Consider the following 23,901-nt stretch of genomic DNA (forward strand, 5'->3'; position numbering starts at 1 on the left):
TGATTGAGTTTTGCAAAACCAACAACTTCTTCATCGTAAATACCTTTTTCAACAACATAAATGGTGACTGTATACTTGGACCTCACCAGATGGAATATACAGGAATCAAATCAACTGGAAAGAGACAATGGAAAAGCTCAATATCATCAGTCGGAACAAGGCCAGGGGCCGACTAGGGAACAGACCACCATTTGCTCCTGTGGAAGTTCAAGTTGAGGTGGAAGAAAATTCGAACAAGTCCACGAGAGCCAAAGTACAACCTCGAGTATATCCCACCTGGATTTAGAGACCACCTCAAGAATAGATTTGATGGACTGAACACTAATGAATGAAGACCAGATCAGTTGTGAAATGACATCAAGGACATTATACATGAAGAAAGCAAAAGGTCATTAAAAAGACAGGAAAGAAAGAAAAGACCAAGATGGATATCAGAGAAGACTCTGAAACTTGCTTTTGAACATCAAATAGCTAAAGCGAAAGGAAGAAATGATGAAGCAAAACAGCTGAAGATTTCAAAGGGCAGCTTGAGACGATGAAGTATTATAATGAAATGTGCAAAGATCTAGAGACAGAAAACCAGAAGGGAAGAACATGCTCAGCATTTCTCAAACTGAAAGGACTGAAGAAAAAATTCAAGCCTCAAGTTGCAATATTGAAGGATTCCATGGGCAAAATATTAACAATGCAGGAAGTATCAAAAGAAGATGCAAGGAATACACAGAGTCACTGTACCAAAAAGAATTGGTCGACGTTCAACCATTTTAGGAGGTAGCATATGATCAGGAACTGATGGTACTAAAAGAAGAGGTCCAAGCTACACTGAAGGCATTGGCAAAAAACAAGCCTCCAGGAACTTATGGAACATCTGTTGAGATATTTTAACAAACGGATGCAGCATTGGAAGCTTTCACTCCTCTATGCCGAGAAATTTGGAAGACAGCTACCTGGCCAACCAACTGGAAGAGATCCAAATCTGTACCCATCCCAAACAAAGGAGATCCAACAGAATGTGGCCATTTTCAAGCAGTATCAGTAATATCGTTAGTATTATAATATCATTAGTATTACACACAAGTAAAATTGTGCTGTAGATCATTCAAAAGCAATTACAGCAGTACATTGACAGGGAACTGCCAGAAATTCAAGCTGGATTCAGAAGAGAACGTAGAACGAGGGATATCACCGTTGATGTCAGATGGATCATGGCTGAAAGCAGAGAATACCAGAAAGGTGTTTACCTGTGTTTTATTGACTATGTAAAGGCATTCGACTTGCGCATAACATAATATAGATAACATTTCAAAGAATGGGAATTCCAGAACACTTCAGTGTGTTCATGAAGAACCTGTACTTACACCAAGAGGCAGTTGTTTGAACTGGAAATACTATGTGGTTTAAAGTCAGGAAAGGTGTGTGTCAGGGTTGTATCATTTCACTATACTTATTCAATCTACATGCTGAGCACATAATTCGAAAAGCTGGACTATATGAAGAATGAGGTATCAGGACCCGAGGAAGACTCATTAACAACCTGTGATACGCAGATGACACAAATTTACTTGTTAAAAGCAAAGAGAACTTGAAGCACTTATTGATGAAGATCAAAGACCACAGCCTTCAGTATGGATTACACCTCAACATAAAGAAAACAAAAATCCTCATAACTGGATCAATAGGCAACATCGTGATAAACAGAGAAAAGATAGAAGCTGTCAAGGATTTCATTTTACTTGGATTTACAATCAACACCCATGGAAGCAGCAGTCAAGAAATCAAGTGACAGTTTGCATTGGGCAAATCTGCTGCAAAAGATCTTTTTTAACTGTTAAAAAGCAAAGATGTCACTTTGAGGACTAAGGTACTCCTGACCCAAAAAAAAAGCAAGCCATGGTGTTTTCAATTGCCTCATATGCATGTGAAAGCTGGACAATGGATAAGGAAAACTGAAGGAAGAGTCAATGTCTTTGAATTATCATGTTGGTGAAGAATATTGAATATGCCATGGGCTGCCTAAACAATGAACAAATTTGTCTTGGAGGAAGTACATCCAGAATGCTCATTAGAAGCAAGGATGTCGATACTTTATCTCACATACTCTGGGCATGTTATCAGGAGGGACCAGTCCCTGGAGAAGGACATCATGCTTGGTAGAGGATCAGAAAAAAAGAGGAAGACCCTTAAAGAGATGAACTGACGCAGTGGCTGCAACAATGGGCTCAAACACAGCAGCAATTGTGAGAATGGCACAGACCACGCAGTTGCACATTGGGCTGCCATGAGCTGGAATCGACTTAATGGCACCTTCATTTTGAAATGAAGGTAGCAACTCTTGAATACAATTTAGGGATAAATGCTCATTATTATTATTATGGTTTCATATTAGTCAAGTTAGGATATACTACTAAATATACTAGGAATCAGAGCCAAAACCAAACCCAGTGCTGCTGAGTTGATTCCAACTCATAGCGACCCTATAGGACAGAGTAGAACTGCCCCCTAGAGTTTCCAAGGAGTGCCTGGCGGATTCGAACTGCCGACCCTTTGGTTAGCAGCTGTAGCACTTAACCACTATGCCACCAGGGTTTCCATCCTAGGAATCAGAACAGCTGAATGCAGGGAGTGGAAAACTGGTAAAAGCCAGTCATAAAAGTCAGAAGTCATTCATGTTTTGATAAAAACAGTATAAAGAGTTTGATCATATTTAAATCATATTCTTACAATTTTTGGACCACAAAAGAAAACAAATTACATTTATATACCACTGGTATTTATTATGTTATTCCATTATACCTTCCAACATTCAGAAAATACCACCAGTAGAAGTCTCTCTGTATATGGGCAAAATCGTATTGTCTGGCAGTTCAGGGAGTCCAGAGATTTGTATTCTTTTTCATAGACATCTTGCCTTTCCTTCAAAAGAAATGAAAACATTTTACTAGTTACTACTAATATCTCTATCATCATGAGAAGATGTGCTCCGTTGCCACTCAAGTAGATCCAACCATTATTAAAATGAAAAGTACTCTAGTTTCCTTTTAAGTTTTCTGAACTAAGAAGTTCTTTTGCAAAAGAAGCTGAGAGCAGGAGACCTACCTGGATTCAAGGCATCATTATAGACAACCATTCAACAAACATTGTGTGGGAAGATTATGCTAGATGCTGAGAATGTAAAGGTAAGAACAAGTTACTGATTTTGAGACACAGAAGAAAGATAAAAACGTAAAATAAAATTAAAAAAAAAAAACCTTCTAATATCTTAATTGATTCCCTGGTGGTGCAGTGGTTAAGAGCTCAGCTGCTAACCAAAAGGTTGGCAGCTGCTCCTTGGAAATCCTATGAGGCAGTTGTACTCTGTCCTATAGGGTCACTATGAGTTGGAATCCATTCAACAGCAACAGGTAATATCTTAATTGCTGAAATAGAAAAACGAACAAAGTGCTTTGGAAAGACAGAAGAGTAGCCCACAGAGAAAATACAGAATATTCCTGATAAGTTTTTGATAATGCTGGGTGGGCCTTTATTGGGCTTAGTATCCCAACACAGTTCCTTGGCTTCCTTAACCAAGGAATTCCTAAGGAGAGCCAGAGCTCCCTCAAACCAAAACCAACCAAACCCAGTGCCATTGAGTCGATTCCGATTCATAGCGACCCTACAGGACACAGCAGAACTGCCCCATAGAGTTTCCAAGGAGTGCCTGGCAGATTCGAACTGCCGACCCTTTGGTTAGCAGCTGTAGCACTTAACCACTATGCCACCAGGGTTTCCTGAGCTCCCTCGGACAGCCTAAATAATTTTGCCACTAGTACAAATACTATGGCTGTTTGTTTTCCTTCATCTCAACTTGCAGCCTGTTGTGAGGGAGCAAGCAAATATGCCACACTTCCAATCGGTGACCTCCAGCTGTTGCCGTTTTTACTTGCAGTCAGGTTGATCCCAACTCATGGCAACCCCGTATGTGCAGAGGAGAGTTTTCAAGGCTGTAACTTTTTGGAAGCAGATCACCAGGCATGTACTCTGAGGCACCTCTGGGTGGGTTCAAACCACCAACCTTTCAGCTAGTAGTCAAGTGCTTAACCATTTGTGCCAGCCTCAGTCCTTGACCTCCTCATAGCCATCTTCCTGCCACTGCCCCTACACACCCCAAAGGAAAAGGGTCTTCTGCTGTGAGGGACAGAGAGATATTCTTCTATGACAGTTTTTTAAAATTAAAAATGTAATCAATTTGTGTGTGTGTAGATAAAATCATTTGTATATGAACAGAGAAATGGTTGGAAGAATATCATCCCATTGTTACCAACGCCCTCCTCTGGGAAGAGGGATAGGGGAATATATATATGGAGGTAAAATTTATTCACTCCTATATTATTTGAACATTTAACAATGAACATATAATACCTTCATAATTTTAAAATTTCACTTAAAAAGATAAAAAAAAATTTCAAAAAGCCAACCTGAATGTTGTTAAAAGATGAAGAGAGATCCCAGACTTTGAGCTCACCAGCTACAGATACTACCAAGAGAGAATCTTCTGTAAATAGAACAAAGGTCACATATGAGCAGATTGCAGCTATAATTGGTTCCTGTAAAGATCATTTCATAGTTATTTAAGGACTATGCAGGACAGTGTAGGTGGGAAATTATTCAGTCTTGTTTTATTGAAAAAAAACTAAACATTTTAGATAATGCTCCAAATTTGCTTTAAAATTTCAAATTGATTCCCATGTAAAAGGAGAGCATGACTAAAAGCAGAACCATATTGGAAGGCATCATACTGGAAATATTACACCTTCCTATTTCAGAAATAATTAAGGATCCAGCCTTCTCTTTTTCTATATTTGCTTATTACAAAAACTAAATTATCTTCATGTTTACATCCAGAAGATACAGCAGGATGAAAATTCTAAGAGTCCTGCTATTCTACAACAAACTGTTCCTCATCACTCTTAAAATGTACCAGGCAGTACTGGATAGTGCTCTCCTTTCCACTTGACCTTCCCCTCTTGTTGACTTTCCAATGACTTGGACCACTGGTATTTGTGTTCTCAGTTGATCTGGGTTAGACAGCTATTCTCACTACTAGGTAAACATAAAGAAGCATCTTTAACTTTTGACCAATGACAACAAATGCTTCAAAAGTGGTTATTTTTATATACAATTTCTTAGTGTTCTACAATACCTAATTATTACCTTGAATTCTCACGGAGTGAACAATGCACATGCAGTTGATCCAATCAGGAGACTGAGATGATGTGAAAGTATGAACAAGAGCCAAAGATTTAGCATCAATTATGAGGACATCCTGGTATTCTCCACAACACAGAAGCCAGCCTTCTCCTGTCATCCGGAATGAGCAATGGTAATACTATGCAAATAAAAATCAAAAGCAAAAACATTGACTTAATTTTGGCTGTACTGAAGACTTCTCTGGATTTTAGTTTTATCATTCATTCACTTAAGATACTGGATAGAACAGCAACTAAAATTTTCTTTAGTTCAATTCTTCTACTCAAAACGTGTTGATTTTGTATTTATTCTCACTTTACTTCATCATTTTTCTGAAGAGCTGGAGACCTTGTGGAAAGAAGAAATCTTATGCCAAATTATGAAAAGCTCACAAGTATTATGTCGTTTCTGGTGTGCTATACAGAACTAAGAAACAACAACAAGACTCAGATTCCTTAACCCAGCAACACTGCTACATTTGGCAAATAAATAAAAGTGTTTGGCAAGCACTTAAGGAATTAATCCTGCCAAATAAGTTTTGAGAATGGCTTTTATTGAAGATCAAGTAAAACAGTCTACCTTTAATGAGCTCTCTCACTGTGAAGAGCTTATTCCCAGAAAAACAAAATGGAGTTTGTGAATGTAGCAATGCAAGTGATCAGCTCTAAAAGCAATGATTAAAATAAAAACAAAAAACTGTCAGTGCTTTGGAATCCATCTACCAAAAGCCAAAATCTGTTTTAAATATTGGGACATGATTACAAAGGTTATGGTTAGGCCTTTTGTTCTCTTTCCGTAAATAAGAAATTCAGAAATTAAGAACCTATCATCCAAAAGCAGATTAAAATTGAAAAATGAAAAAAAAAAAATTTGCTTTATAAAATAGCGTTAAAAGATTTAAGACTAAATCTTTCCCTGTTTTTTTGTTTTGTTTTGTTCTTGTTTTTATTGTTGTTGGGTTGGTTTGTTTTGTTTTCTGTGAGTGATACTATGGAAAACTAAGAATATTGTCTTTCAAATTTATCTGTGTTAGAAAGATATAAAAACAAACAAAAAATATTTTTAAAAAATTAGCCTCCATAATAACTCTTGAGAAAGCAAAATGTCAAAATAGCAGATGAATACTGAGGATATTTTACCTTCATGACAAAAATATTTCTACAAAAAAATCATATTTTGTAAGAAAGAATATCCTCCGAAGACATTTCTTTAACTGTGTGCATAGCAAATTCTCTAAGCCAGTTGTAGAATTCAGAGAGGTTTTGAGGGAAGTTAGGGTACTTACACAGATTGCAGTGTGCCTGTAAGGAAGTGTGGCCTTTTCCATACACCGTCCATTGGTGACATTCCAAATACACATCTCCCTAGCAGAGATAACTTTGTATTATTCTCTGTAATTTTGACTCAGTTGGCTAGAATAATTTTTGTGCCACCAAGTTTTACTTCAGTGTTGCACTTAAGTGCAGCAGGATAGTTTATGTGGCTTTTTGTTACAGATCACTGGGCAAGGAAATGTTGTAGTCATTAGCAGGGGATGACATACTGTACCTGTATCTTTTTGTTTGGGTAATTACACCCTGTCTCCAGCCTACAAACCTTACTTTAGGGCCAACCTGGCCTACAAGAAATTGTAGGAATATCATGGTATGTTAGAATGACAGTACAACAATCCTTCCATCGAAACTGTATCCTTTGAAAATGGTTTATTTCACTGAATTGAAGGTACATATTCCGAAAAGCATAATGCATCAAGTACCACATTGTCTCAAGCTGAAATATCATTTTTTATTAAAAATAAACAGTGCCACCCAGAGGCCACATTTGGTCTCTCACTGACAGAGTTTCTTGCATCTCATCTGAAAAAAAAAAAAAAATTTTTTTTTTCATCTGAAAGTACATCTAAAATCATCCTTGCTGCTTAATATTTAGAAAACTTGTGTTTAGAAAACTGATAGGTTTACACATCCATTAACAAAGACACAGGTACAGTTAGAAAATACACTTAACATGGGATAATTTACATCTGATTTACGTTCACAAAGATCAGATGGCTGTTTCAGCAAGATTTGGCAACATTCTTCAATTTTGACAGTTGCAACTCATAAACAAAATTTTCCATGGAATAAAAATGAAAGCTTTGTTAGTTTTCAGGAAGAAGCTACTATTAAGTAGCAAAATACATGGTTTAATACTGTTAAATACTACAGGCATTTGGTGATTTTTGAGCTTTGTTTTTTTTCCTAACCAAACACTGAAACTCAGTCTTCTAGATTAGTGGTTCTTAACCAGGGTGATTTTTGCCCCATGATGGACATTTAGAAATGTCTGGAGACATGCTACTGGCATCGAATAAGCAGGAACCTAGGATGCTGCTAAACAATCTACAATGTACAGGAGAGTCCCCATGACAAAGAATTTTCCAGAACAATCAACAAAGAGAACTTTGAAAAGGAAATCACCAACTCAATACCATTTACAATAGCCCCCAAGAAGATAAAATACTTAGGAATAATTCTAACCAGAGATGTAAAAGGCCTATATGAAAAAAACTATAAAACACTACTGCAAGAAACCAAAAGAGATCTATGTAAGTGGAAAAATACACCATGCTCATGGATAGGAAGACTCAACATTGTGAAAGTCAATTCTACCCCAAAGCGGTCTGCAGATATAACACAATCCTGATCCAAATTCCTACATTTTTTAATGAGTTGGAGAAACAAATCAACTTCATATGGAAAAGGAAGAAGCCCTGGATAAGTAAAGCATTAGGGAAAAGAAAAACAAAGCGGGAGGCCTCACATTACCTGATTTTATAACATTTTATACCACCACGGTAGTCAAAACAGCCTGGTACTGGTACAACAACAGATACATAGACCAACGGAACAGAATTGAGAATCGAGATGTAAATTCATCCACATATGAGCAGCTGATATTTGACAAAGGCCCAAAGTCCATTAAATGGGGAAACAGCAGTCTTTTTAACAAATGGTGCTGGCACAACTGGATGTTGTTGTTGTTAGGCGCCGTTGAGTTGGTTCCGACTCATAGCGACCCTATGCACAACAGAACGAAACACTGCCTGGTCCTGCACCATCCTCACAATCGTTGTTATGCTTGAACCATCGATGCAGCCACTGTCAATCCACCTCGTTGAGGGTCTTCCTCTTTTCCACTGACCCTCTACTCTGCCAAGCATGATGTCCTTCTCCAGGGACTGACCCCTCCTGACAACATGTCCAAAGTGTGTAAGACGCAGCTTCACCATCTTTGCCTCTAAGGAGCATTCTAGTTGTACTTCTTCTAAGATAGATTTGTTCCTTCTTTTGGCAGTGCATGGTATATTCAATATTCTTCACCAACACCACAATTCAAAGGTGTCAACTCTTCTTCAGTCTTCCTTGTTCATTGTCCAGCTTTCACATGCATCTGATGTGATTGAAAATACCATGGCTTGGGTCAGGCACACCTGAGTCTTCAGGGTGACATCTTTGTTCTTCAACACTTTGAAGAAGTCCTTTGAAGCAGATTTGCCCAATGCAATGCGTCTTTTGACTTCTTTACTGCTGCTTCCATGGATGTTGATTGTGGATCCAAGTAAAATGAAATCCTTGACAACTTCAATCTTTTCTGTTTATCATGATGTTGCTCATTGGTCCAGTTGTGAGGATTTTTGTTTTCTTTATGTTGAGGTGTAATCCATACTGAAGAGAGTGGTCTTTGATCTTCATTAGTAAGTGCTTCAAGTCCTCTTCAGTTTCAGCAAGCAAGATTGTGTCATCTGCATAACACAGGTTGTTAATGAGTATTCCTCTAATCCTGATGCCCCGTTCTTCTTCACATAGTCCAGCTTCTCGGATTATTTGTTCAGCATACAGATTAAATAGGTATGGTGAAAGAATACAACCCTGCAGCACACCTTTCCTGACTTTAAGCCAATCAGCATCCCCTTGTTCTGTCCAAACAACTGCCTCTTGATCTATGTAAAGGTTCCTCATGAGCACAGTTAAGTGTTCTGGAATTCCCATTCTTCACAGTGTTATCCATAGTTTGTCATGATCCACACAGTCAAATGCCTTTGCATAATCAATAAAACACAGGTAAACATCCTTCTGGTATTCTCTGCTTTCAGCCAGGATCCATCTGACATCAGCAATGATATCCCTGGTTCCACGTCCTCTTCTGAAACTGGCCTGAATTTCTGGCAGTTAAAGCAAAAGGAAGAATTGATGAAGTAAAAGAACTGAACAGAAGATTTCAAAGGGCCGCTCGAGAAGACAAAATAAAGTATTATAATGACACGTGCAAAGAGCTGGAGACAGAAAACCAAAAGGGAAGAACACGCTCGGAGTTTCTCAAGCTGAAAGAACTGAAGAAAAAATTCAAGCCTCGAGTTGCAATAGTGAAGGATTCTATGGGGAAAATAGTAAATGATGCAGGAAGCATCAAAAGAGGATGGAAAGAATAAACAGAGTCATTATGCCAAGAAGAATTAGTCGATTTTCAACCATTTCAAGAGATGGCATATGATCAGGAACCGATGGTACTGAAGGAAGAAGACCAAGCTGCTTTGAAGATACTGGCAAAAAACAAGGCTCCAGGAATTGATGCAATATCAATTGAGATGTTTCAACAAACAGATGCAGCATTGGAGGTGCTCACTTGTCTATGCCAAGAAATATGGAAGACAGCTTCCTGGCCAATTGATTGGAAGAGATCCATATTTATGCCTATTCCCAAGAAAGGTGATCCAATCGAATGTGGAAATTATAGAACAATATCATTAATATCACATGCCAGCAAAATTCTGCTGAAGATCATTCAAAAATGGCTGCAGCAGTATATTGACAGGGAACTGCATAACTGGATATCCACCTACAAAAAAATGAAAGCGGACCCATGCCTCACACCATATACAAAAACTAACTCAAAATGCATCAGACCTGAATATAAAAACTAAAATGATAACAAGATCATGGAAGTAAAAATTGGGAAAATGCTAGGAGCCCTAATACATGGCATAAACAGAACACAAACCATAAGGAACGATGCACAAACACCAGAAGATAAACTAGATAACTGGGAGTGCCTAAAAAATCAAACACTTATGCCCATTAAAGACTTCAGTGAAAGAGTAAAAAGACATTCTACAGACTGGGAAATAGTTTTTGGGTGCAACATATCTGGTAAGGGTCTAATATCTATAAGATACTGCAATACCTTGACAACAAAAAGACCAATAACCCAATTAAAAAATGGGCAAAGGATATGAACAGACACTTCACCAAAGAAGACATTCAGGTGGCTAACAGATACATCAGGAAATGCTCATGATCATTAGCCATTAGAGAAATGAAAACTAAAACAGGGTGTCATCTCACCCCAACAAGGGTAGCACTAATCCAAAAAACACAAAATAATAAATGTTGGAGAGGTTGTAGAGAGACTGGAACACTTACACACTGCTGGTGAGAATGTAAAATGGTACAACCATTTTGGAAATCAATTAAAAAGCTAGAAATAGAAGCACTATACAATCCAGCAATCTCTTTGGAATATATCCTAGAGAAATAAGAGCCCTCACAGGAATAGATATATGCACAACCACGTTCACTGCACCACTGTTCACAATAACAAAAAGATGGAAATAACCTAGATGTCCAACAACAGATGAATGGATGAACAAATTATGGTACATACACACAATGGAATACTACGCAATGATAAAGAACAACGATAAATCCACGAAACATCTCATAACACGGATGAATCTGGAAGGCATTATGCTGAATGAAACTAGTTGGCTGCAAAAGGACAAATAGTGTATGAGACCACTATTATGTGAACTCAAGAAAAAGTTTAAACACACAAGAAAACATTCTATGATGGTTACAAGGGTGAGAAGGGAAGAAGAGAGGAATTCACTAACCAGATAATACACAAGAATCATCTTAGATGAAGGGAAGGACAACACACAATACAGTAGAAGTCAGCACAACTGAAGTAAACCAAAAGCTAAGAAATTTCCTGAACAAAGCCAAACACTTCCAGGGTCAGAGTAGCAGGGGCTGGGGTCTGGGGACCATGGCTTCAGGGGACATCTAGGTCAACTGGCATAACAAAGTTTACTAAGAAAATGTTCTGCATCCCACTTTGGTGAGTGGCATCTGGAGTCTTAAAAGCTTGCGAGTGGCCACCTAATCCACTTCGAGCGAAGGAGAACGAAGAACACCAACACACAAGGAAAATATTAGCCCAAGAGACAAAAGGGCCACATAAACCAGAGACTCCATCACCTGAGACCAGAAGAACTACATGGTGCACGGCTACCACCTATGACCATCCTGACAGGGAACACAACAGAGAGTCCCTAACAGAGTGGGAAAAAAGTGCGGAGCAGAACTCAAATTTACATAAAAACACCACACTTAATGGTCTGACTGAGACTGGAGGAACCCCTGAAGCCATGCCCCCTGGACACTCTACTAACCCAGTACCAAAACCATTCCCGAAGAGCACTCTTCAGACAAAGATTAGATTGGACTATAAAACATACAACAATACTCGTGAAAACTGTGCTTCTTAGTTCAAGCAGATACTTGAGACCAAATGGGCAGCTCCAATCTGGAGCCAGTATAAGAAGGCAGGAAGGGACAGGAGCTGGTTGGAGGGACACAGGAAACCCAGGATGGAGAGAGGGAGTTTGCTGTGACATTACTGGGATTGTAGCTAGTGTTATATCATAGCATGTGTATAAATTTTTTATGAGAAATTAACCAGAGCTGTAAACTTTCACCTAAAGCACAATAAAAAAAAAATTTTTCCAGAACACTATGTCAATACTCCAAGTCTAAGAAAACCCATTCTAGACACAGAGACAAAAACTCTATAGTTTGGCAGAGCCAAATGGCGGAATAGACAGACACTTCTGGCGAGCCCTCTTTACAACAAAGACCCGAAAAAACAAGCGAAACAAATATATTTGTAACAAGATGGGAGCCCTGAGCATCAAAGCAAAATATAGGCAACGAACTGAGGGGCAGGGGGAGGAAGAGACCGTTCAGAAGTGGAGAGGAGTAACAGGACCTGAATCGCGGGGAGCCCTCAGCCACCATTCCTGGAGCGGCAGCAGCAGTGGGCTGGTACTAGAGTTCGGCTGCAGTTTCCTCAGGGAGAAGCAGCCAGCCACACAGCCTACTCACACATCTGGAACCGGAGAACAGCACTCTGGGCAAAAGCAAAGTACTTGCATATATTTTACCACACCCTCCCCCGCAACAACCAAGCAGGCTTTAGTGGCTGAATCCCTAGGTCTGAGATAGACCCTGATGAGCACCTAGAGCCATCCTCCCAGCCAAGGGGAAGGAAAAAATTCGTAATTAGGGGGAAAAGATAACTTGCTAGCTCCATTAAACGGGGAAGCTCAGGACAGAAGTGGCTCCTGTCCAGGCATAAACCGTCCGTGGACCTTGAGCACGTTTCCCTTCTGCATGGACCTGTGTGGGTCTGTATCGGGAGAATAGGCCCTTGTTGGCAAACTCCAACCATTTCAGCTGTGTGGAAGAGAGGTGGGTGTTTCAGGTTTGATGTTGCTTTACCTATTAGACAAGGTCCTCACCTACCCACATCAGGGACCTAGGGACTGGTACCTCCACTCAGCTCACCCAGCCACCAGCAAAAGGGGTCCAAAGGTAACCGGTACCTGCCAGTCCTTACAACCAAAAACATTGGGTGCCCATGGTCCCTATGCAGAACCGACCCACCTGCACGCTCTAGGCAACAGAGACGCGTTTTCCTCATAGACACTTGGGGGTCAGTTCTCAGCCCCCTGCCTTGTTCAGAGCGTGACCTCCTGCTGCAGTCAGATACCAGTATATACACCAATCACCCCTGCCCCTCTAAGACTGTATGACACAGCCTGTACCACACACTTGATGATCAGATACCTGGAAACCTGAGCTGAATTCATACAACAAAACTGAATGGACTCCTAGACTGACATACCTGATAACAACTCTATCCAGCTGGGGGCAGGACACCAGAGCTCCAGAGCTCCAAAGGTGAAAATAATCAAGCTGCTCACTCCAGCAATCCATAGGGGTATACCAAAACAAAACAAAGCAAGCAGCTATGACACAGTAAGCAAGCATAAACTAATAAAATAACTTATAGATGGCTCAGAGACAACAGTCAATATCAAGTCACATAAAGAAACAGACCATGACCACCTCAACAGTCTCTCAAAACAAAGAATCCAGGGATCTTCTAGATGAAAGTGCATTCCTGGAATTACCAGATGCAGAATACAAAAGTTTAATATACAGAACCCTTCAAGACATCAGGAAGGAAATGAGGCAATACGCAGAACAAGCCAAGGAACACATAGATAAAGCAACTGAAAAAATTAGAAAGATTATTCAGGAACATAATGAAAAGTTTAAAAAGCTGGAAATATCCATAGACAGACAGCAATCAGGAATTCAGAAAATTAACTATAAAGTTACAGAATTAGATAACTCAATAGAAAGTCAGAGGAGCAGAATTGAGCAAGTAGAAGCTAGAATTTCAGAACTTGAATATAAACCACTTGGGACTAATATATTTGAAGAAAAAATAGATAAAAGAATTTTAAAAAATGAAGAAATCTTAAGAATCATGTGGGACTCTATCAAGGGAAACAACCGAGGAGTGATTGGCATGCCATAACAGGGATGGATAACAGAAAATACAGAGAAAATTGTTGAAGATTTGTTGGCAGAAAACTTCCCTGTTATTGCGAAAGATGAGAAGATATCTATCCAAGATGCTCATCGAACACCACATGCGGTAGATGTTAAAAGAAAGTCACCAAGACATATTATAATCAAACTTACCAAAACCAAAGATAAAGAGACGGTTATAAGAGCAGCGAGGGATAAACGAAAAGGCACCTACAAAAGACAGACAATAAGAATAAGCTCAGACTACTCGGCAGAAACCATGCAGGCAAGAAGGCAATGGGATAACATATTTAAAAAATTGAAGGAAAAAAATTGCCTGCCAAGAATCATATATCCAGCAAAACTGCCTGTTAAGTATGAAGGTGATATTAAGACATTTCCAGATAAACACAAGTTGAGGGAATTTGTAAAAACCATACCAAAACTACAAGAAATATGAAGGGAGTTCTTTGGTTAGAAAATCAATAATATCAGGTATCAACCCAAAACTAGAACATTGGGCACAGCAAACAGAAGTCAACCCAGGCAGGGAAATCCAAAAAAAACAAAGCAAGATTATAAAAAAAAAAAAAAAAAAAAAAAGCCCCAAACAGGGTAACAGTAATGTTATTACATAAAAGAAGACAACATTAAAATAATAAAGAGGGACTAAGAAATGTAATCATACAGCTTCTATATGGAGAGGAAGATACAGTGATACAAAGAAATAAAAGTTAGGTTTAAATTTAGAAAAATAGGGGTAAATAATAAGGTAACCACAAAGGAGACAAACAATCCTACTCATCAAAATCAAATACAAGGGAAAAATACAGACTCAGCAGAAACAAAATCAACAACAAATATGAAGAAAGTACAATATATAAAGAAAATCTACTCAGCACATAAAATCAAGTTAGAAAAAGAGACTGCCAAAACACAAAAAAAGACATCAAAATGATAGCACTAAATTCATGCCTATCCATAATTACCCTGAATATAAATGGACTAAATGCACCAAAACAGAGAGAGAGAGTGGTAGAATGGATTGAAAAATAAGATCTGTCTATATGCTGCCTACAAGAGATACACCTTAGACTTAGAGACACAAACAAACTAAAACTCAAAGGATGGAGAAAAATATATCAAGCAAAAAAGAGCGGGAGTGGCAATAATAATTTCTGATAAAATAGACTTTAAATTTAAATCCATCATAAAGCATAAGGAAGGGACAATGTATCCAGAGGATATAACCATACTAAATATTTATGCACTCAATGACTGATCTGCAAATACATAAAATAAACTTTATCAGTATTGAAAAGTGAGATAGACAGCTCAACAGTAATAGTAGAAGACTTCAATACACTACTTTTGGTGAAGGACAGGACATCCAGAAAAAGCTCAATGAAGACACGAAAGATCTAAATGCCACAATCAACCAACTTGACCTAACAGACATGTACAGAACACTCCACACAACAGCAGTCAAGTATACTTTCTTTTCTAGTACACATGGAACATTCTCTAGAATAGACCACATATTAGGTCATTAAGCAAGCCATAGCGGAATCTAAAACACTGAAATACTACAAAGCATCTTCTCTGACAATAATAGAAAAAACAGAGAAAAGAAATCAAACACTTGGAAACTAAACAATACCCTGCTCAAAAACTACTGGGTTATAAACAACAAAAAAAATAGATGACATAAAAGATGGAATAAAGAAATTCAAAGAATCCAATGGGAATGAAAACACTTCCTATCAGAACCTTTGGGACACAGCCAAAGCAGTGTTCAGAAGTCAATTTGTATCGATAAACCCACACACAGAAAAACAAGACAGGGCAAAAATCAAAGAATTATCCCTACAACTGGAACAAATAGACAGCAACAAAAGAAACTCTCAGGCATCAGAAGAAAACAAATAATAAAAATTAGAGCTGAACTGAATGAAACAGAAAACAGAAAAACAGTTGAAAGAATTAACAAGACCAAAAGCTGGTTTTTTGAAAAAATCAACAAAATTGATAAACCATTGGCCAAACTGACAAAAGAAAAACAGGAGAGGAAGCAAATAACCTGAATAAGAAATGAGATGGGCGATATTACAACACACCCAACTGAAATTAAGAGAATCATATCAGATTACTATGAAAAACGATACTGAAATTTGAAAACCTAGAAGAAATGGATGAATTCCTAGGAACACACTACCTACCTAAACTAACACAAACAGAGGTAGAACAACTGAATAGACACATAACAAAAGAAGAGATTGGAAAGGTAATCAAAAACTCCCAACAAAAACAACCTCTGGTCCGGATGGCTTCACTGCAGAGTTCTACCAAACTTTCAGAGAAGAGTTAACATTACTACTATGAAATGTATTTCAGAGCATAGAAAAGGACAGAATACTACCAAATTCATTCTATGAAGCCACGATATCCCTGATACCAAAACCAGGTAAAGACACCACAAGAAAAGAAAACTATAGACCTATATCCCTCAGGAACGTAGATTCAAAAATCTTCAACAAAACTCTAGCCAATAGAATTCGACAACATATCAAAAACATAATTCACCATGACCAAGTGGGATTCATACCTACGCAGGGATGGTTCAACATTAGAAAAACAATTAATGTAACCCATCACATAAATAAAACAAAAGACAAAAACCACATGATTTTATCAATTGATGCAAAAGAGGCATTTGACAAAGTTCAACACTCATTCATGATAAAAACTCTCAGCAAAATAGGAATTGAAGGAAAATTCCTCCACAAAATAAAGGGCATTTACACAAAGCCAACAGCCAACATCACCCTAAATGGAGAGAGCCTGAAAACATTCCCACTGAGATCGGGAATCAGGCAAGGATGCCCTTTATCAACACTCTTATTCAACATTGTGCTGGAAGTCCTAGCCACAGCAATTAGGCTAGATAAAGAAATAAACGGCATCCAGATTGGCATGGAATAAGTCAAAGTATCTCTATTTGCACATGACATGATCTTATAAACAGAAAACCATAAAGAACCCTGCAGAAAACTACTGAAAATAATAGAAGAGTTCAGCAGAGTATCGGGATACAATATAAACATACAAAAATCAGTTGGATTCCTCTAAAACCTAAATCCCACTGCCGTCAAGTCGATTCAGACTCATAGCAACCCTATAGAACAGAGCAGAACTGTCCCATAGAGTTTCCAGGAGCACCTGGTGGAATTGAACCGCCAACCTCTTGGTTAGCAGCCATAGTACCTAACCACTACGCCACCAGGGTTTCCTGGATTCCTCTACGCCAACAAAAAGAACATCGAAGAAGAAATCACTAAATCAATGTCATTTATAATAGCCCCCAAGAAGATAAAATACTTACAAATAAATCTTACCAGAGATGTAGAAGACTTATACAAAGAAAAGTAAAAAATGCTTCTGCAAAGAACCAAAAGAGACTTACATAAGTGGAAGAACATACCTTTCTCGTGGATAAGAAGACTTAACATTATAAAAATGTCTATTCCACCAAAAGCGACCTATACATTTAATGCAATTCCGATCCAAATTCCAACGACAGTCTTTAATGAGATGGAGAAACAAATCATCAAATTCATATGGAGGGGGCGGGGACAAGAGGGCTGACTAGGTAGACGCTACCTCGGATCCCTCTTGCAACAAAGACTTGGAAAAACAAGTGAATCGATCACATACATGACAATCTACAAACCCTGACCATTAAAAACAGATCTAAAGAGTTGACCTGAGTGACAGAGACTGAGAATGAACAACCACGGGGAAGCAGCGACTGTTTTCGGAGTCTGGAGCCAGCGGCCCAGTCAGGAAACCTTGGCGCCGGGCTTTGGGCAGGGCGCAGGGGAGCTGAGCACAGCATCCTGAGACAGCACAAACAGGAGGCACAGCCCTAGCCCCCTGAACTGACCTCAGGGGAAGCCCAGCCAGTGCACGCAGGCAGCACAGCGACACAGCTGACAGAAGGAGAAGTCACCGGGAGGCAGCAACTGGTTTTGGAGCCAGGAATGTGGCATCCCAGCCGGGGAACCTTGGCGCTGGGCTTTGGACTGGGAGCGGAGGAACTAACCGCGGCTTCTGAGACAGCGCAAGCTCGGGACGTGGGCCTGACCATCGGGGGCAATCTCTAACAAGCCAGTGCACACAGTCGACGCGCCCCTAGGGAACCTCAGACAAAAGAGTCATCCCAAGCCAGATAAGTAACTTTGTACATATTCTGGGGTGCTACTCTTTCCTATTTATCTGAACCCTGCCCTCCCCTTCCCAGGCGGCTTCATCAACATTGGAATTTCCTGAGCCAGAGAGTGAACCGCACTGTGGTTTTTCTTTCTTTCATTTTTTTTTTTGGTCTTTTCCTAACCCATTCTCCTGGCCTGCGAGAACTAGCTAAAAAAACCCAAGGACCAAAACTCCTTCGCTAATTGGACTAAAAACACAGGACCACCTCCAGCCAAGCATATGTGATCCACAGTCTTGGGCTTTCACCCCCACAGGGAAAAACGTGGCTATTATAATGCAAAGGCATTTCTGATAGGGATCTGACTGTAATTCTTTTAGCGGATTTACTGCAAAGACAAGTTTCCCAGGTCTAATATCTCTGCATATTCAACAGAGCCCTCAATGACCCACAACAGGGAACTGAGGGCTGAAGCTCCCCCCAGACCACCTAGCCTCCTGCCTTACGGGGTCTAAGGAAGGTGACACCTACCAATCTCTAGAGGTACTTGTACTGGGGGCCTAAGGTACAGCTGCAGAGCCCACCCACCAAGGTGCTTTAGGAATAGAGACACACCTACCTCACTGACACTTGGGGGAAGCCTGGCAGCATCCTGCCCGCCCCTGGAAAGTGACCCCCTGCTGCTACTAGAATCTGGTGCACACAACTATCACCACTACTTCTCGAGGTGGATAGGTGACAGTCTGCATCACACACTTGATGACCCAAAATCAGATTCTACTCAAGAATAGAGAATGGACTCTTAGGCTTATATATCTGGTAACAGCCTAAACCATCTGGTAATAGGACATAAGTGAGTCAAGGGCTACAACAATCAAGACAGCACAATCTAGTAGCCCATCTACGTATACTGAAAGAAAACAAAACAAGATAAGACTTAGTGAGCAAATATAGAATAAATCACTACAATATCTTAGTGATGGCTCGGAGACAGCAGTCGATAACAAACCACATAAAAAAGCAGACCATGACTGCTTCTACAACTGCCCAAACTAAAGAATCAAAATCTTTCCCAAATGAAGATACAATCCCGGAATTGCCAGATACAGAATATAAAAAACTAATTTACAGAATGCTTCAAGACATCAGGAATGACCTCAGAAATGAAATAAGGCAATCTACAGAAAAAGCCAAGGAACACACTGATAAAGCAGTTGAAGGACTCAAAAAGATAATTCAAGAACACAGTGGAAAAATTAATAAGCTGCAAGAATCCATAGAGAGACAGCATTCAGAAATCCAAAAGATTAACAATAAAATTACAGAATTAGAAAATGCAACAGGAAGTCAGAGGAGCAGACTCGAGCAATTAGAACGCGGAGTGGGAAATCTGGAGGACCAGGGAATTAACACCCATATAGCTGAAAAACAATCAGATAAAAGAATTAAAATGAATGAAGACACCCTAAGAATCATGTGGGACTCTATCAAGAAGAATAACTTGGTGTGATTGGAGTCCCAGAACAAGGAGGGATAACAGAAAACACAGAGAGAATACTTGAAGATCTGTTGGCAGAAAACTTCCCTGACATCATGAAAGATGAAAGGATATCTCTCCAAGATGCTCATCGAACCCCATTTAAGATTGATCCAAAAAGAAAATCACCAACACATATTATCATCAATTTGCCAAAACCAAAGATAAAGGGAAAATTTTAAAAGCAGCCAGGGATAAAAGAAAGGTCTCCTACAATGGAGAATCAATAATAATAAATTCAGACCACACAGCAGAAACCATTCCAGCAAGAAGGCAATGGGATGACATATACAGAGCATGGAAGGAGAAAAAATGCCAGCCAAGGATCATATATCCAGCAAAACTCTCTCTGAAATGTGAAGGCGAAATTAAGATATTTACAGATAAACACAAGCTTACAGAATTTGCAAAAACCAAACCAAAGCTACAAGAAATATTAAAGGAAATAGTTTGGCCAGAAAACCAATAATATCACATATCAGCACAACACAAGGTCACAGAACAGTGCATCCTGATATCAACTCAAATAGGGAAATCACAAAAACAAATTAAGATTAATGTAAAAAAAAAAAACACTCAAAACAGGGAATCATTGAAGTCAATATGTAAAAGATCAAAATAATCAAAAAGAAGGACTAAATACAGGTGGCATAGAACTGCCATATGGAGAGGGATCAAAGGTGATATACGACAATACAAGTTAGGTTCTTACTTAGAAAAATAGGGGTAAATATTAAGGTAACCACAAAGAGGTACAACAACTCCATAACTCAAAATAAACACCGAGAAAAACATAACGACTCAGCAAACACAAAGTCAAATACTAGGAAAATGAGGAACACACAATTTACAAAGAAAAACGTCTCAGCACAAAAAAGTGGAAAAATGAAATTGTCGACAACACACAAAAAGGCATCAAAATGACAACACTAAACACATCCTTATCTATAATTACGCTGAATGTAAATGGACTAAACGCACCAATAAAGAGACAGAGAGTCTCAGACTGGATAAAGAAACACGACCCGTCTGTATGCTGCCTACAAGAGACACACCTTAGACTTAGAGACACAAACAAACTAAAACTCAAAGGTTGGAAAAAAATATATCACGCAAACAATAAGCAAAAAAGAGCAGGAGTAGCAATATTAATTTCTGACAAAATACACTTTAAACTTAAATCCACCACATAGGATAAAGAAGGATACTACATAACGATAAAAGGGACAGTTGACCAGGAAGATATAACCATATTAAATATTTATGCACCCAATGACAGGGCTCCAAAATCCATAAAACAAATTTTAACAGAACTGAAAAGTAACATAGACATCTCCACAATTATAATAGGACACTTCAACACACCACTTTCAGAGGACAGGACATCCAGTAAGAAGCTCAACAGACACGGAAGACCTAATTACAACAATCAACCGACTTGACCTCACTGACTTATACAGAACTCTCCACCCAACTGCTGCAAAGTATACTTTTTTTTCTAGCACACATGGAACATTCTCTACAATAGACCATATATTAGGTCATAAAACAAACCTTTCCAGAATCCAAAACATCGAAATATTACAAAGCATCTTCTCAGACCACAAGGCCATAAAAGTGGAAATCAATAACAGAAAAATTAGGGAAAAGAAATCAAATACTTGGAAACTGAACAATACCTTGATCAAAAAAGACTGGGTTATAGAAGACATTAAGGAGGGAATAAAGAAATTCATACAATGCAACGAGAATGAAAATCCTTCCTATCAAAACCTCTGGGACACAGCAAAAGCAGTGCTCAGAGGTCAATTTATATCGATAAATGCACACATACAAAAAGAAGAAAGAGCCAAAATCAGAGAACTGTCCCTACAACTTGAACAAATAGAAAGTGAGCAACAAAAGAATCCATTAGGCACCAGAAGAAAACAAATAATCAAAATTAGAGCTGAACTAAATGAATTAGAGAACAGAAAAACAATTGAAAGAATTAACAAAGCCAAAAGCTGCGTCTTCGAAAAAATTAACAAAATTGATAAACCATTGTCCAGACTGACTAAAGAAATACAGGAAAGGAAACAAATGACCCGAATAAGAAACAAGATGGGCCACATCACTACAAACCCAACTGAAATTAAAAGAATCATATCAGATTATTACGAAAAATTGTACTCTAACAAATTTGAAAACCTAGAAGAAATAGATGAATTCCTGGAAGAACACTACCTACCTACACTAACACAATAAGAAGTAGAACAACTAAATAGACCCATAACAAAAAAAGAGATTGAAATGGTAATCAAAAAACTCCCAACAAAAAAAAGCCCTGGCCCGGATGGCTTTACTGCAGAGTTCTACCAAACTTTCAGAGAAGAGTTAACACCACTACTACTAAAGGTATTTCAAAGCACAGAAAATGACGGAATACTGCCTAACTCATTCTATGAAGCCACCATATCCCTAATACCAAAACCAGGTAAAGACATCACAAAAAAAGAAAATTACAGACCTATATCCCTCATGAACATAGATGCAAAAATCCTCAACAAAATTCTAGCCAATAGAATTCAACAACATATCAAAAAAATAATCCACCACGACCAAGTGGGATTTATACCAGGAATGCAAGGCTGGTTTAATATTAGAAAAACCATTAATGTAATCCAACATACACATAAAACAAATGACAAAAACCACATGATCTTATCAATTGATGCAGAAAAGGCATTTGACAAAGTCTAACACCCATTTATGATAAAAACTCTCAGCAAAATAGGAATTGAAGGAAAATTCCTCAACATAATCAAGGGCATCTATACCAACAGCCAAAATCACTCTAAATGGAGACAGCCTGAAAGCATTTCCCTTGAGAACGGGAACCAGACAGGGATGCCCTTTATCACCGCTCTTATTCAACATTGTGCTAGAGATCCTCGCGAGAGCAATTAGGCTAGACAAAGAAATAAAGGGCATCCGGATTGGCAAGGAGGTAGTATCTCTATTTGCAGATGACATGATCTTATACACAGAAAACCCTAAGGAATCCTCCAGAAAACTACTGAAACTAATAGAAGACTTAGGCAGAGTCTCAGGTTATAAGATAAACATACAAAAATCACTTGGATTCCTCTACATCAACAAAAAGAACATCGAAGAGGAAATCACCAAATCAATACCATTCATAGTAGCCCCAAGAACATAAAATACTTAGGAATAAATCTTACCAAAGATCTAAAAGACCTATATAAAGAAAACTACAAAGTACTACTACAAGAAACTAAACAGGACCTACTTAAGTGGAAAAACATACCTTGCTCATGGATAGGAAGACTTAACATAGTAAAAATGTCTATTCTACCAAAAGCCATCTATACATACAATGCACTTCCAACCCACATTCCAGTGACATTTTTTAATGTCATGGAGAAACAAATCACCAACTTCATATGGAAGGAAAAGAAGCCTCGGATAAGCAAAGCATTACCAAAAAAGAAGAAGAAAGTGGGAGGCCTCACTCTACCTGATTTGAGAACAAATTATACAGCCACAGTAGTCAAAACAGCCTGGCACGGGTACAACAACAGGCACATAGACCAATGGAACAGAATTGAGAACCCAGATATAAATCCATCCACATATGAGCAGCTGATATTTGACAAAGGCCCACTGGCAGTTAATTGGGGAAAAGATAGTCTTTTTAACAAATGGTACTGGCATAACTGGATACCCATTTGCAAAAAAATGAAACAGGACGCATACCTCACACCATACACAAAAACTAACTCCAAGTAGATCAAAGACCTAAACATAAAGACGAAAACGATAAAGATCATGGAAGAAAAAATAGGGACAATGTTAGGAGCCCTAATACGAGGCATAAACAGAATACAAAACATTACCAAAAATGACGGAGAGAAACCAGATAACTGAGAGCTCCTAAAAATCAAACACCTATGCTCATCCAAAGACTTCACCAAAACAGAAAAAAGACCACCTACAGACTGGGAAAGAATTTTCAGCTATGACATCTCCAACCAGCACCTGATCTCTAAAATCTATATGATTCTGTCACAACTCAAACACAAAAAGACAAACAACCCAATCAAGAAGTGGGCAAAGGATATGAACACCCACTTCACTAGAGAAGATATTCAGGCAGCTAACAGATAGATGAGAAAATGCTCTCGATCATTAGCCATTAGAGAAATGCAAATTAAAACTACGAT

The 23,901-nt window shown here is 38.7% G+C and overlaps 1 protein-coding gene across 8 annotated transcripts in view; it reads right to left on the reverse strand.

Annotated features, from left to right (window-relative positions):
• WDR72 (WD repeat domain 72) overlaps positions 1-23,901 on the reverse strand; it is a 970,312-nt gene that overhangs the window by 455,491 nt on the left and 490,920 nt on the right. For all 8 annotated transcript variants that reach the window (XM_049903404.1, XM_049903402.1, XM_049903403.1 and 5 more), the window contains 4 exons: positions 6,512-6,590; positions 5,191-5,365; positions 4,455-4,531; positions 2,794-2,913 (listed from right to left, as the gene is read on the reverse strand). In XM_049903404.1, coding sequence (XP_049759361.1) covers positions 2,794-2,913; positions 4,455-4,531; positions 5,191-5,365; positions 6,512-6,586 — 447 coding nt within the window. In that variant the 5' untranslated portion in view covers positions 6,587-6,590. The remainder of the gene's footprint in view (positions 1-2,793; positions 2,914-4,454; positions 4,532-5,190; positions 5,366-6,511; positions 6,591-23,901) is intronic.

The sequence above is a fragment of the Elephas maximus genome, chromosome 12, assembly GCF_024166365.1.
Source record: "Elephas maximus indicus isolate mEleMax1 chromosome 12, mEleMax1 primary haplotype, whole genome shotgun sequence".
NCBI classification, from domain to species: Eukaryota; Metazoa; Chordata; class Mammalia; order Proboscidea; family Elephantidae; genus Elephas; species Elephas maximus.